Raw genomic sequence first — 16,286 nt, 5'->3', positions numbered from 1 at the left:
GTTAAAAGATTCTTTTTTCTTTCTGAGGCAATAAACATCTTGAGACCTCAAGACGTTAAAACACATCTTTATTACCTCTTTCAACTAACTCGAAAAGGTGCAAACCTTTCTCCATACTAAAAGCTTTCTGGTGTACCGAGCTCAGCGGAATAAACAGACCTGAAGTTGCCAATGACGGTCCCAAGTAGTCGTTACCAGGGGGGTTTCTAGAAGGATTAGTGTCCTTTAGTATGCTGATTAATCAGCTTTTAAATAGTGAAGATCCTTGAGTCTTTCCAAGTGAAGGGAATGTCTTGCTGGTATATAATGATGGAATCTGAAAAATCAAAAGCGATTAATACCTGAAGTTTGTTTAACTGTACAAGTATATTTATTTTCAGAGAGAAAAAATTGCTTTGTAACACGTTTACTGCCTACCTATACTGTCTGGCTGAACACTTTATTCAAGGGTTTTCTCAATTCCCTTGGAGCAGGCAACAGACATCCAATGGACATCCCCGGGAGCGCAGCCGGGAGTCTGTCGCCCCCCACGACATCCACCGAGATCGCGACAGCCGGTTTCTACTTGCGCTCGGATCTTTGTGTGGGGGGGGAGCCGGTTTCTACTTGGGCGCGGTTCTTTGTATCCCCCCCCCCCGGCTTGCTCCATAATGCGCCTGAACGACAAGTTACTAAGGGCATTCAGCATTTCAAATTGCCTTGCACTTTGGGAAAGTAAGTGCTAATAGGCCTGCTTTTTCGAGCTCTAATTAGCATTATGCATGGAAAATGGGTTCTGAAAGCTTCTTACGGTCTCTCAGTCGAAGGCAACCTCAAAAAGCAAATAAATACCAGATAAATAGCTTTTAAAAAGCCCAGTTATAATTATTATTCAGTGCAACATAGAAATACTCTGCCTCTTTCTTACAAGTAAACATAATCACTTGCAAAGGCTTCTTAACTTTGAAGTGGCTTGTTACACCCACGTCTTTATACGAATTTAATGAAAGGAAAATGTCAGATGTCCCGTTGGGTGAAACAGGATTGAGTCTTTTGTCTGTGCTGCTCTGAAGTGTACTCCCCTGATCTTTCACTTGTACACCTACTTTTCTGATAATTTTATTGCCCTCTAAGTATTCTCCTTCATTGCAATCTAATTCGGAGTGCAGTTCACTATATATATTGACTTCATTTTTTTCTATGATTAATGCCCTTCAGAAAACACTGCTCTCATTGTGTGATTTTAGATATGGCAGTAGTCTGACGAATTAAAAGGTCACTCACACTCCTAAAATAAGCATGTGTATAATCCTTTCTGGAACAGAAGCCTAAATTATCTCTCATCTCTATTTCTAGTATCTCCTTGTTCCATTTATTATTTGTTGGCTTCCGTTGTGTTTATAGTCTTTACCTATTATAAATATACATAAACCACTTTTTCCCCATTCTTTAAGACCATAAATGAAAGTAAGGAATAGGAGCCTTGATATCCTACTGGACATTATTCTCCAGTGTCTCTCTAGACCCTTGATTGGTCTTTCCTGAAATTTCCATCTGAAAATCTGATCTAAGACAGATTAATTTAAAAATCCCAAATAAATTATATTTCATGATGTGGTGCTTTGAGTGCTCTAGTTCATTTCCTGGAATGGACCAAATACACTCCCAGAATAATTCACCAAATCCAGGGCAGCTGTAGGACTGTGTTTAAGGTCACTGTTAGACACTACAAGACAGCGCTGTACTATTCACCGTAGACTTATAAAACGGTTTGGGTTTTATCATCATCTAGCTCCAGCCCCCTTGGAGAACAGCACTTTTCTGATGGGGAGAAATGCCCATCCTTTTTTTTCATGGAGAGAAATACCAGCCTCTTTAAAGCCATGCAATAAAACACTCACTAGCTTCAGTGCTAGTCCCCTTACTTGATGTTTATTTACTGTATGTGTGGCAGTAACACATATTCCAAGTTTAGCATCAAAGAGACTCAAAATTGCAGCTGTATAACAATTTGGTGAGTTTGAAAGAGCAAAGGAAAGGTTCCTCATCTGGGAACTTCTAACGCCTCGGCAGAGAGGATGTTTCTATCAGCACTGCAAGTCACAGATATTCTGTGGGGAGCAGCAGGATTTGCAGGTTTTCCTGCCAGACTGCTCAGCCTGAGGCTGCTCAGCTGAAAGCTGCACTAGTTGTGCTTGGAACCTCCTGTACTCCTCCTGACCAAAATGCACTGCAGTATGTGAAGTTACATATCATGTGTGTATAAAGCATATATAAAGTATATTTATGTCTAGATGTATATATAAGTGTGTACATATATGAATTTACATGTACAATATAAAAATGGGGCCTGAGAATTAATTGCACATAATTCAAATCAAGAAACCAGAATAAAAAAAAAAAGAGTTCATTAAAGTGTAGCATACATGCAAACTTTGTGGCTTTAGACAAGCTTCTACAGCACTAGAAATGGAAGAAGAACTTAAAAATGCAAGCACTGATGCATGCTGTCTAGTTTGCGTTCCAACTATTTTTCAGTTTTTGAGCCCCTATACATTTTTTACTGGGAATATGGATGTTTGTCAGGCCTATGAAAATTAGCTTGTTTTTCTTGTACTGCAAGTTCCGTGATCTTTAATACCAGACTGTGCATTACTGGAGTAAATGGAAGTGCAAATTGGAGCCAGATCAGGCATGAATACACAACTGCATTCTGACAAACTGGACAATATGATGTTTAATGCTTTCTTTATGATCTTAAACTAGCTTTGTTTGAGCTACAGATAGATCCATTCTAATCCAGCATAAAGTTGAAACAGCCGTGGGAGACAATTTGTGCCATGAGAGTTTCTAGGATGAAGATAACTATGGAAAAAATATTGAATTCATTTGAAGAGCCAGAGTGAGATTTTTTAAGTTCAAGGGACTGTGATGTTTCTAATCTCAGACTCACTGCCCAAAAACTGGATTTACCACCACATTAAATGAGATTCTTCAGGCCATGATTTATATGGTATGTTGTTTTCAGTGGTAAGAACAGATTAAGGTGCACTGAGGACCCCTAACACCTTGCCACTTGTTCCCTGGTTCATATTATGGCATTGCCTGTGGGGCCAAATGGCAAACCAGACAAATGAACAGAGCCAGGTTAAAAATAACTCTAACAAAAAAATCATGATCTGGCTTCCTGTAAGGCACCGCAAGCAGCTGTGCTCACACGTGGAGAAGGTGGTAGGGGCAGGTCTGAGCAGGCAGAGCACTGGATGGGAAAATCTGAAGCCACTGCTGCTTGTGCATATGTTATTCACAGGGATACTCTGTTTTCACTGCACTCCATCCTCCCCACTTGAAAATAAGTCCATGGGTGTAGAAAGGTTCTGAGGCCACAGGCTGGAGGCTACTCAGGGCTGTCCAATTTTCAAAAGTAGTGCTAGAGACAGCTTTGGGCCATTCCCGCTTACATGTAAGCTTTGGGCCACTCATGCTTACAGAACACTTGGCAGCTCCAATGACTTCCCCATCAACTAGTCAGGTCTGCTTTCCCTGAAGTCTGCACACTCAGATCCCACTTCAAGAAGGGGTCCTGGCCAGGAGGGTTTCTCACCATCAGCCCCACCAGACTGTCTGTTCTGTGTCCAAATGTTCCTCTTGAATACACGCTCAAGTGCTCTTCTGAATGAAGGGTTTTTACAATAGTCCATTACAGCTCTGGAGATCAGTGTATGCCTGTAATACCATGTAAATAATGATGACAACACCAGAAGGTTGTTTGCATTTGCAAAGTAGTCAGTAGTAGCCTCTTTGGTAGAATTATTAATTTGTGTGAGATGCTCTAACATATTTTATAATTCAATATATACTTACTCTAGAAACATCTGTTTAAGGCAACGTATTAGAGAATTAAGGATTTGAAAAGCATTAGAGTAAGTTTAAGAGAATTGAATGCAAAAGAAGTCAGGCAGCTATACTTAATTAACAAAAGTCCTACAACTTCATATATAACTGTTGCCATTTTTTATACAATGATATACATTCAAAAGCCACATAAGAGATTATGGTTTTAGCTTTAACTCTGAATGCCCTCTCCTTGTCAATTTTATTTTAACATACTTTATGGTTTTTGTTTTCTTTTTTTCTGACACGCAGCCATATATATGTGTAAAAAGCACATTTATTTATAACGTAAGAGATTAATTTATGTATGAACTGAAATATACACAAGGCTAAGTTTCTTGGCTAGATCTCTTGTGATAGTATTTTAAAGTTGTATTCTCTTACTAATAAGATGCAAGTCCAAGGGTTTAACGTTGCCCCAGCAGAATTAGAGTCTCCGAGGAACACATTGCTCACAGCTGTGGTGAAATATCCATCACTGAAAATTTCAGCACTTTTAATTCCATCTCAGTGACATCAGTGGGATAACTGAAATATTACTCACATGTGGTACTTGGTGTGTGTATGATTTTATCAAAATTCTGCAAAAGAAACTTTGTGTTTAACATTGCCAGTTTTTTTCCTAACAAAAAATCAGAATCTAAAATATTAATGTGAATAATGCGGTGTATTAGTTGTGTGGGGTCTTTTTTCATTATGATTAAAAGAAGATGTAATTTCCCCAGAGTTTAAAACTACCAGCAAACTTCTTCCTGTTTAGTTTCTAGCTTCTTTTTTTCCTTTTCACAATATTGTGAAATTCATTAGCAGTTTAGCCAACCTTATGGAGACTTTTCTGATTATAAATCATTCAAAGGATAACTCATTTATCAACTGCCTGCAATTCAGTGAAAGCTATGGTTTCTTAATCACTGCTGCCAGACCTGTGCCCAGCCTGATCACATATGTGGTAGTACTGCTTTGATTTTGACACTGTATAAGTGGGCGAAGGCACCTAATAACCTTCACTGCGGCACTAGGTCTTACTCACCCAGGATGAGTTAAGATGCTGACACTATTGTTGGTATCTCTTAGAAGGTTGCTTTTTCTGCTGCTAGGGCCAGTAGAGTCCAAAGAGAACTGTACACTGAGCTATTTGCCTTGTAGCAATGTTAAAGCATCACACCCTTTTATCCTATTTATTTCCTCTCCATAAGTTGACACAGCACTAAAGAACACAACTGCAAGAGGAACCTCTGACCCAGATGTTTCTTGTTCAGAGATGACAGCACACAACCAGGAAAGTATTTCAAGATTCAACACGTGCAATTCTCTGCACTGCTAAATATTTCCTTTGATAGAGTGTAGAGAGGCCAGTGAAAGGGAGCAATGAATAAGAAAGATGAGTAGGCTGCAACACTGGGAGGGAAAACAACAAAGGAAAAACTACAGACAACATTCATGGAAATGTGTGCTGATTGTTCTATTAGCTTACCCTAAGCAGAAAACCCAGTTGACAAAGTCACTGAAGACCCAAAAAGGTGCCATGGCTTTTAGGAAAAGAACAAACATCAGTTTCCTAGTGTTAGCTGGCAGCTCACAGAGCTATTTGGAAGGTGACATCTGCATTTCAGAGGCTCCCCAGACCATGTTGCCTGAATATGAGGGATGTAAAAGAGGCCATAGAAAGTTTTGCTTGTATAGGATTCCAAAAAGTGTTGAGGATTCATAGCAGTATCCTTTGCAGTTTCTCCCAATTCCATATTAACAAGATCAATACAAAGAGCGTGCTGCAGAACATTGCTCACCAATCTGGCCAGCTGGTACACAGTGCTGGTGACTGCTGCATCTCCTGTTGGGCTCTAGCTGGCACCTAGCCCATCCAGATCAGCAGGCTGGTTTTGCTGCCAGCTTTGATGCTCCAGCTTTGATGCTCCAGCTCAGAAAAGTCAGACTTTATTGGCAAATATGGCTTTTGCAAGCAACCACTTGAGCAGCTGTGGAAGTGGTGCAATGTGTGTTTGGCCAACTTCTTACTGGGACAGTGCTTGCTTATTTTGTTTTATATAATAATTAGGAAAGCAACAAGCAGCAGACAGCAAAACAGGGGGAGCAAGTTCAGACGACACTGCAGTCTGCTATCACTCACTGGCTCCCCAGTGATAGCAATGCGATAGCTCTGTGCAAAATCTCAAGTGCTGTGCTGTGACACTAGGTATTCATTTTGTGAGAGCTGTAAATTGTGTCCTGAGCCTGCTGCCAGCTTTCTGTAGCCCTCTCCACTCCACTCCACTCCTCTTCTTTTACATCTGCCCCCTCAAATAGGATACAATCCTTCATCTCAGCCCTCAATTGAACAGTTTTTTCTTTCTCTCACATAGAAAACTCCAGCTGATGTAACCCATCAGTTGCATTGTTGACACATTGTTGACACATACTTATTTAGCTTGTGGTGCACTAGATCATTTTCCACAGGCTTCTTGTTTTGTATTTGTTTGTATATGATGCTTCACTTAAGCACAGTACTTCCCCTAAATCTCTAAATCTTATAAGATTTAATCTGTTAATAAATCCTTAATACAACTTATTACAGCAGCAGACAACAAAGAAAACTACTACAGGGGTATAATAAAATTAAAAACTACAATTCGTATTTGTGATAAGTTTTGCTTATTACTGTTGTAACGTTTAAGGTACTTATTATAGAAGACGTTTGAGAAATACACTTACATATTTGTCTATTTAGCTATTTAAAGTGTATGTTTGAAGGTACAAAGTGGGAATAATCTAAAAATCCAGGGTCTATCTAAACCAGTCATAAAGGTCCTTTTAGTCAGCACAGAAGAAGAAAATCCTCCAGAGGCTGATTCATTCCAAATGCCTTGATCGCTTATTTTAGAAAGGTAGTAATCACTCTCTGGATGTGTCTTTCTCCACTGACTATAAAAGAAACTGAGCCAACTGCTTTAGAATAGATACCAAACTCCCAAATTGCTAAAATTACACAATATGAGTCCCAGCTGCAGCTTGTTACCCACTACCCCTCCCTGAAACAGACAATCAGACCTAAATTCTTCAGAGATTTAGGCCCTAACTCCCATTGATTTCTCCGTGTGAGATTCCTTAAGCTGTTGACTTCAGTGAGAGTTACACACCTAAATGTGGTGAATACTTAACATTGGGGGCTGCAAAACACTGACAAAAATCTTACCAAATTTGCATGTGATGATTTAAGCAGATACAGCCTTCAAGCACCCACACCTCTCCTCTGGCAGAAATTTCCATCCTCATTGCAGAAGGGAACACGTGTTTGTGCTTCAGGTGCAGTAACCTCCCCATGCCAAGGAAGGGGAAGAGGGAAGAGCTGAGCACATTACTGTTTGGGACAGCCACCGCTGGGCTAGACAGGGCATTTCTTTCATATTCCCTTTTTGGCCACTTCTTGATCTTTCTTACCACAAAACGTTTTAAAAGATTATTTAAAAAAACCCCAACAAACTAAAACAACAAGTAGAACAGACATGGCAGGTGTTTCATTACAGTCGCACCATCCTGAAATTACATCTACTTATTTTTATTTAAATTGACAACATTTCAACTGGAGTGTTCCTTAATGACCTAAAACTAACTCTTCTTTTTCTCTCTTTGAAGTTACATCATTGTAGATGTTGATTGTTTAATTGTCTTTCCAATCATGCACCTCACTTCCCACTTAGCCCCATGCAGGACATGACTTGAAGGCATTAACAATGTCACTAATGTGGATTGCCTTAGGATGTTTAAGTTTATTTGTAATGGAGGCAAACACTCACTGTTTGGATGAATTCTATAAAAGCTGAACATTTTCTGCCCTAGGCAAAGTTTTCAGAAAGAGTTCATATAGCTTTTCTGGTTGTAATCAGTGCATTCAAATTATGCCTAATTTGGTTTTCATAGCATCAGTGTTGGATCACACAAAGTCACGTATAATTGCTACCAAAAATAAATTTTGGTATGTACCTTGGGATATTCACCATGGACTTATGACACATTAGCAGGAGATTCGCGGTTACTAGGAAATTGTTTAAGAACATTTTATTGTTTTCCTCAAATGCAAGTGAAATTGCAGTGGTTAATCATAGGAACTGAAATAAATGGCCATGAAGTCTTAGTGCTATTATAAATTAAAAATAGTATCAATTGCTATAACCAATGGGCAGAAGAAAAGGAGGGTAGGAAACCTCTTTAGAGGTTTAGAGTAGTTTAGAGTAATTTCCATGAAATATATTCCATTATATTGGATGAGGTTCTTGTTTACACACAGAAAGTGAAGAAGCCAAGTCTCTGCATCCAGTAGGGAGTTTTTGTGTAACTGTCTAGTAACTTCCAGACAAGTGCCTGAGGCAAAACCTATTGCCTATTGCAAGCTATTTCATGTATGCAAGCAGCCTTCACAAAAAGCATGTCCTCCTCCACTTCTGTTTTTTAAGTAGGATGGGTCTCACTGGTTCATCTCTCTCTCTCTAGTCATGGCTTTAGGAAAAGTTTTGTTAGCTTTAAGATTATTTTTTTATCACTATTTTTAACAGATTAAACTGAGGAACCTGCGATAGGGAGTGATGATCTTGAGAGGATGAACTCTTCATTTCCTTCTCCCAGATAGTCCTAAACACCTTCTTTGACTAGAAATAAAATAGAACTGGGAAAGTTCAGGAATAGACAGGACATTAATTCTGCTAATACTCCTAGAGGAGCATTTCCTGATAGGAAAGTGGATAGATGCATGATTGATATCTATCTCACTCCATCAGAACTGAGATGTGTCGGAGCTTAAAAAAAGTTGTTCTGCTTTGCTTCTGCTTTTTGCTGCTGAACACTACCTAAACCACTTTATTTACCCATGAAAAGTAGAAAATCTGAAACAAATACTGGACACAGATTTGGATTACCTGGTGATCCAGGAGAAGAACATGGGGAGACTCTTTGATTCCCAGGATGGCCTTAATGAACATAAACATTTAGCAGGTGTAAATGTTCACTCCTTTTGACCTTCTGACATAAATCCTGCAGGTTTAACTATACAGAACTGCATACAACTATATGTAGTTGTCTCTAGTGTCTTGAAACTCCTTTGAAAACTGATTAAAACAACTGAATTTAGATTAAACAGTTGAAGCTACTAACATAATTTTAACTCAGAACAGAAAATGCATAGTATCTAAATTGGTTTTGCTTAACTTAGCAATAGGTAAATTACTTGCAATAATCTGTTAAAACCAGCCTGATTCAAAGTTGACCTTTTCTGAAGGTAGGTTACTTGAAAGCAGTGCCCGATTTCAATGTGTTAATGATATGTAAAAAAAATTATACCTAGACAGCTTCTGGGTGTGTCTTTTGCCTGAAGTGAATGCATATTTTAAACAACATATGTTTGGACTTGAATCTGTAAACCCCTGTTTATCTGGTTTAAAATAATCAGGAACTAAAAAAGACACCATTAGAGTCAACCCAAAACATCCCAATGAAGGGTCTACAGATCACTATACAACCTCCTTTCCTCCACTCCCAACTCACTCAGTCTACAATGCTCAGCAGGCTTGTGGAGGAAACTGATCTCTTTACCCAAAGAGAGAGCTTTAAGGTCTAGTTTTACAAGATTTTTTTTCTGCAGCAGTGCTTCCCCCTCCTCATTGTTATCCCCTCAGGCTGACCTATATTCAGGCTGCCATAGAAAGGGCCTGTCTTTGTGTAACCACCAAGTCCTCTTCCTTGTGCAGCTACACGGAGAGTTGGACAAGGAATTTATTCCTACTCAGAACTAAAGGGAGGAGGGTGGAGAGGTGTGTGTGTGTGTGTATGTGTTATTATTTTTGATGGGGTTTCAGTAAAATCAGTTCCTTAATCCTCTTGAATATGCATTTACACTAATGCTGATGCCAGACAGGTGTCATCAGAAATCCCTTGCTACATGCGGAGATAGCAGGGTAGAAGACAGTGAAGCCTCTCGTTTTGAAGCAAGCTTACTTAGGGCAGATATAGTCCAGCCACACCTGTGAAGGAGACATTTGCATTTGCTTACATACAGTCATGGTGGTCTCACATAATGATGAAGAGACCCCTGGGCTTTGGGGCTGCCAGCACTTGCAGCATTCGAATCAGGTTCAGAACTGGTCCCTGAGACTTCTGAAGAAAGCAAACCCCCCTGAGGGAAGAAAGACTTTCTGTCATGAGCTCTGAAGTACACCACATAAGCATTTTTTGAATTCGTAACACGATCAGTTTTAAAATGTTTTATTAAGTATGTTGAGAAAAGAAGCTGCAAAAACAGATGGATTAATTTTCTGAATTGATTTACCTTGCTTAACTTAAAACAGCTTCATATATTAGCACGAAATGTGCATTAGTTTTTACAAAGGGCACAGTATTCCATGACGGCATGAGTGGTTTTTAAAATCACAGAAACAGAAGTTCTTGCCCTTTTCAATATTTTCATCTTTTTTTTTCTGCTTTCTTTTCTAAGATTCTTTCTTGTTCTGTAGTTCAAATATGCACTGTGTATATTACTGACTGCTATGACAAAATAAGTTCAAAATGCTTTGTTTCCATTTTTCCTCTCCTTCAGATATTAAAACTGACAGTTTAACAACTCTGTTGCTACTTACTAGTGAATTGCTGCCCTTGCCAACACTCAAGATAAGACAAGCTCATTTTTCCCAAATAAGAAGCTCTTTGTTGTGCATTCTGGGAACTGTAGTACAAGGCTTAGTTATTTTAAATCCATTTTAATTTTAGTAAGGTGCTCAATAATTCACTTGAGCAACATAAACATGAAGGTCTTCCTCTTGAATTTTTGATTACTTTGCATAAGTATCAAGTATAACATATTTTAACTAAATTAACAGAATACATTCAGGGTCTCTGTATCTTAGTATAATGGTGTGAAACAACTGGACAGCTAGAATAAATGCTGACACTTTGGAAACAGAAGGAAGCTTTCCCACTGACTTCAATGGGAACAGGTACAAGCGGATAACTCTGAAAATCAGAATCTAGCATTGCGCCATTGGCTGTTTAGAACAGCTCAGTGTTTCACGGGCTTTGTTCATCTCATGTCAACATTTTTGAAAGCAAAGCAGCAGCTGCAAAGAAACTGAACAACTATGACATGCCAATGATGCCAAATCAGTACTCATTTACAAGAAATAAATGCTAGTAACTTGTAAGGATACACTAGTTACTTTTTATCATGCTATTTTGTTTCTTTGCTTGCTTGAAGTGTAGAAAAAAATGCGTGCCCCTGTAGTATTTGCTTGTTTTCCCGCAGCAGTTTCCTTAAGGAGCACCAGTGGTCAATAGAGCACAAGCTGACAGAACACCACACACTCTATGCATCTGAAACAGTTATGTTGACAGTGGCACATGAATGCCTGTAGTCACTGGGGGCTTGCCAGCTTGGCTGTGCGAGTTCATGATTCCTGACTAAAATGTAGTTTCGTTTCTTTAATTTCAGCTTCACCCTGAGATACACATGGGATCAATAAAAACAGGGACAAATTTTCAGCCCTACAAATCTTTATATCGGAGCTGTCAGGCTTTTGAGGCTCCAGGTTCCCAGTGCCTAAGATGTCTACAGTCTTTCAGGTGAAACATATACAGGTAGGAGAGATAGCACAGCGCCTGTGCGCAGTCTGATGTCTGCTGCTGGATATTAGGGGTGTGTGAAGCCTACAGTAATTGAATCCATTGCAAGGCCCAGGCTTACATATGGAACTTGAACAATAGGTATTTACTTAAATTACATAGATTACCTCAGAGATGTGGAATCTGTACGCCCTGCCCACTTCCCTGAACCTCTGGAGCTGGGATCCTGTGGGGAATATAATGGGCTTAATTACGGTGTCTGGACTAGCCGAGTAGGACCCAGAAGGCAGGAGTTAACCTCACCTCACCTTTTACATGCCAGTGACCCCAGGCTTGGCTGGGAAGACGTTGGGGCCTCCAGAACAGCTTCTGGATTGCCCCAATCCATGCTAAACCAGTGCAATGGTGAAGGGGAATCCCGCACGGGCAGGGCCTCCATGCCCCTGCTTTCGTGGCTCGGCCCGCTTCCAGCGGGTGACGCCGAGGGCAAGCAGTGCCCGATGCTCACGGCAGCCCGGTGCTTCTGCCCGCCCCTAGTGAGGCCGGCAAAGGGAGGAAGGGCCCACACATGCGCCCGCTGTGCTGCGAGGTTACCCGCCGGCTGTCGCCGGAGCCGGGCAGAGGGCCCGGGATGCTGCAACGGCCTGGCAGGAGCCGGGCACAATTCCAGCCCACCCGCACCCCTACCGCCACCCCACACCCGCAGCCCCGGCCCCGGCCCGACGGGGCGGTCGGGGGGTGCGGCCGTCACATGGAAGGGGGAGGGGGCTGCGACGGGGCGGGCCGTGCTCGGGGCTCCCCCGGCCGCTCGGAGGCGGGCTGAGGCGGCGGAAAGTTTGCGGAGTGGCTGGCGGCCGGCGGTGCTGTGGCCCCCTGCCGCTGTCTCCCTTTACTTTTCTCCTACATCCCCCTCTCCCACCGCCTTCCCCCTTTGGCGGCGGCTCTGGGGCATGAGCGGGAGCTGCCACCCGCGCTGAGAGGCGGGAGGTCTCGCCGCGCCCGGGTCTGTCAGTGCGGGAACCCCAGGGACGGGAGCGCGGGCAGCGGCTCTGAGCCCGCCATGCCCCGCCAACTCCGCGGGGTGTTCGCTGCGCTCCTCCTGTTGCTGCTGCTTCTACTGGGGGACCACGCCGCCGCCCGCTGCCCCGCGCCCTGCCGCTGCGCCGGTCACCTCGTCGCCTGCAGCCGCCTGGAGCTGGGAGGGCTGCCCGAGCGGTTGCCGCGATGGGCGGTGCAACTGTGAGTGCCGGGGCGGCGGGCACCGCGGGGGGCTGAGGGTGCCGGCCCGCGCTCCGTCCGCCATCTTCTGCTCCCGGGGGCTGCGGTCCTGTCTGAGGACGGGCTTCTGGGGAGGGAAGCGCGTGTTTCGTGGCGGTGCCGGCAGCGAGGTGCGCGGGGTGGGGGGCAGCAGCCGGCGGCCAAGCTGTCAGCGGGACTGCGGCCCCGGTGTGGTGGAAATGAGAGCGGGCCCGGGAGCTCCTCTCGGTGTTTTGGGAGGGCGAGGAGGAAAGTTCTGATGACTTTGTTGGAAAACGTGTAATAGTCACAAAGTTACTATGGACTTGCGTGCCGGGAGAACTGGGTCTCGGTTTTACTTAGGCGGTTTTTCACCTCAATTTGCCTACAGTTGGGTCTGTAATGGCTTTTCTATGAGCGGGGCTTGCCCCGCTGGGTCCGGTGTCACGGGTTCGCCGAATCCGCAGTAACGTGGACTGAAATTCCATCTGTAGAAAATTACTTTTCGATGACAAACTTTTATGGGCAAAGCCTAACTTATGGAAGCTTTCTAAAAGCTTAAAAATATCTGAGGAACTTTCCCCATTTGTTTTCAATCTTTTGTCACTGAGAGATCTTCTGTATTAGCCGTATTAATTTTCTATTACATTTCCAACGCAGATTGAGATAAGGACTTTAAAGTAAACAGGAAGACTTTCAATTAGTTGTGGCTAATTCTGTTCAATTGCCTCGTCTGGAGGTCATGCTGCTTTACTCATGAAATGTGGATGGCTGTATTGACACCAGATGGAACTGAGCATAGGAATGGCTCTGGGAGTTGAATATTTCCAGGAGTGGTATAGGAAAGTGTGAGGGAAAATAATTTTTTTTTTTTTTAATTTTTTTTCTTATGTGAGTGAAGCATCTGAACCAAGTGCTGGATCTGCTTTACGTTCAACAACTTGGTTTTGCTTCCTATTAAATTGCATTCCTCCTGGTCTTTTGAACTATTGCAGTATGCTGGCGTAAGTATTTTGACAAACCTAAGGCTTTTTTGATACTAAAGCTAAGCTTCATAGCTTAGTTTCTTAGCTTAGCTTACTTTAGGGCTGTTCAGTTAAAATTCAGGTGTGACAGCATGCTAAACAGAAATACAAAAAGGGGGGCTGAATCTCAGGACTTTCATTTTAAGAGTTGCTTTAAAAAGCATTTTGCATTAGCAGTAATCCAAATTTTGTCTTTTCCACTTCAGTTACTGAAAGACAATAGAACACATTGCAGGGCTTTTTTGTTGGCACAAGGAAGGCTTTTCTAATTAGAATTCCCTTGGTAGTGTAAATTGTCCTTATGTAAGTTCACATTCCTTTAAAAGTGTGAGAAAATAAGTTCCACTTGTATAAATAAGCTTTGGTCTGTTGTAAGAAGCCCTGCTGTGATTACTCATTGGACAGCTGTGTCACTAGCTCTTAAACTCACAGGAGTACATCTTTGTAGGTGTCACCAAACCATGTGGTCTGGCCGCTTTTGTGTAAATATTTCTTTTGTTTGTGTCAAATGCCTTAGAAGTGCCCTCCTCTTTCTTCCTTCCGCTCTTAGTAAGAGAACAAGGAGGGTTGTCTGTTACCTCCAGCTACCCCAGAATTTAGAGCTGGGATTGTGCAATCCTGAAGATTATAATGCCTTTCAGTTTTACATATGTGAAAAAAAAAAAAAAGAAAGGTTTGACTAGCCTGGATTATTGTTGCAACAAACTGTACACTTATGAATTATAAAAGACTGCATATGAATTTTATTGGTATGTGTTTACTGTGTTTTCCATGGAAGGCCATAGCAGGTATAGCCAAAGGCTAGTAGTTTAATTTCAGGCTTTCCAATCCTCTTTAGAAAACAGCTATTACACCATGTTCTCAACATATGCAAGCGAGATCTCCCAAGCAGGAGAGTGAGAGCTCTTGTGCCTGAGAAGGTCTAGGCCCGCGTTAGGCTTTACACCTTCCTCTGCCCATCTGTCTGCTTGCCCTGATGGAGAGCAGGTCAGATGAAGTTGCTTTTTTTGAAGCTCCACTTCACTCTTTCATGCCTTTTGTGTTAAAATTTCCCAAGTGAAATAAAATGAGAATGTCTAATGTGGAAAGGCTGCATGACCTTAAGGAGAGAAATAAAAAAACCCCAAAGAGCCAGAGGGCTGAGTTATATCCCCTTCCTTTTGGTGGCAGGTGTAAGGCTACTGCTTTGTGCGGAAGTGACTTCATTGAATGGGTGTAAACAGGCTAAAATTGCCAGCTTCACTGTCATTTTGGCCAAAAAGACCATCTTTTGTATGGAAGATAACAGTCTGCTGAAAACTGATAAACATTTGTAATGGCTCTGTGTACGAGTAGTTTTGGAGTTAGATTTCCATTTACTTCCAGGATGTGTGTCCTGAGATTTCAGGAACATGGATTTCTTAGAGCTGGTGTAGCAGGGCCCGAGGTGGAGGAATGAAGAGAGGAAGAGTGTGGAGCATTGGCTAGCGCTCTCCATGTGTGCAAACTCCCAGTGGCACTGTCATACCCCTCTCCAGGTTCACTGAAGAATACTGAAGTTGTCAGTGGGGCAGGAGGGAAAGTCTGAAAGATGGTTTTCACTTGTGTTTGTATTACATCTTTAGTATTTACATTTTATAAATCCTCTAGTTCTCTAGCAGGATTGCCAGAAAAAAGGGCTGTATGGTTTTCACAGCTGTTTTTCAATATTTTCCAGACTAAAACTTGAACATAGCAAGCTGATTTATGAGTCACTTTGGATCAGTGTCTTAAAACAGCTACAGCCTGGCTTTTTGTTTTTCAGCTCTCCTGATTTCTGCTGAATTAGCAGCTCTATAGGCCCCTGTGGGACTGATTAAGAAGCTGTTGCTGGATTTGCATTTTAAAATTTGACTTGGGGCTCAGGTTTCTGAGTTCTCTAAGGAAGAAGATGATAATTGTGACTAAGTGTTGTAAATTAAGTTAGAGTCTAAAAGTTGTATTTATAAAATGCGTGAAGAAACGCTCTCCCTTTACACACTAGGCCTTCCTTTCAATTTTTTATCATGCAGACATTGAAGTTCCGTGATACTTTTCAGTTTTCTAATTCAGAGATTTGTGGGTTACAAAAAATGGCCATACAAATGTAATGGAATATAGAAAATAATTCATAAAACGGGCTCTTAAAGGGCCTCAAAAACGATGGCATGCTTTTTCAAGTGGAGACAATTCTACTTAAATGCTCAATCACTTTTATTAGAAGTTTGGGGTGAAGAACAGGTATATATATTTTTTATTGTTATAAAGAATTTCTTAATATAAATCTGGTTTCTGAAGTTTCTGAGTTCACTCACTGTTACATCTTTCATGGCTTTTGAAATTCTAGTAGCAAAAGTAATCACAGAGGAGATTTTCTCCCCACTTGTAATGTGGTTTTTAACAGACAAGGAAAATTCAGAAATGGAAAATGCATAGTAATAATTTTAGTGTTTTAACGTTGTCAGTTCCATTTCTTTAAAGGAAAAATACTGATTCATTTTCAAACCATTTCTTCATACTTGTTTTAAGATCTGTTGAGAAATGCACTGAACTGAA

At 41.6% G+C, this 16,286-nt stretch overlaps 1 protein-coding gene and 1 long non-coding RNA gene across 3 annotated transcripts in view; one reads left to right on the top strand and one right to left on the bottom strand.

Annotated features, from left to right (window-relative positions):
- Positions 1-9,782: 9,782 nt before the first annotated feature.
- Positions 9,783-11,923, bottom strand: LOC133216485 (uncharacterized). The gene is made up of 3 exons (XR_009726655.1): positions 11,781-11,923; positions 11,640-11,698; positions 9,783-10,033 (listed from the first exon to the last, which is right to left on the bottom strand). It is a non-coding gene; the product is annotated as an uncharacterized LOC133216485 (long non-coding RNA).
- Positions 11,924-12,238: 315 nt separating this feature from the next.
- The window catches only part of LRIG3 (leucine rich repeats and immunoglobulin like domains 3), a 40,562-nt gene continuing 36,514 nt past the window's right edge, over positions 12,239-16,286 (top strand). The window contains exon 1 of one of the 2 annotated variants that reach the window (XM_061361221.1): positions 12,239-12,711. In XM_061361221.1, coding sequence (XP_061217205.1) covers positions 12,533-12,711 — 179 coding nt within the window. In that variant the 5' untranslated portion in view covers positions 12,239-12,532. The remainder of the gene's footprint in view (positions 12,712-16,286) is intronic. The other variant, XM_061361220.1, reaches the window with a different exon arrangement.

This window comes from Neopsephotus bourkii, unplaced genomic scaffold, assembly GCF_033783945.1.
Source record: "Neopsephotus bourkii isolate Nb327-2 ecotype Australia unplaced genomic scaffold, CSIRO-AGI_Nbou_v1 NB_1053, whole genome shotgun sequence".
Lineage (NCBI taxonomy): Eukaryota > Metazoa > Chordata > Aves > Psittaciformes > Psittacidae > Neopsephotus > Neopsephotus bourkii.
Note: the sequence above shows the minus strand (reverse complement) of the source record. Positions and strands in the feature narration are given on the sequence as shown.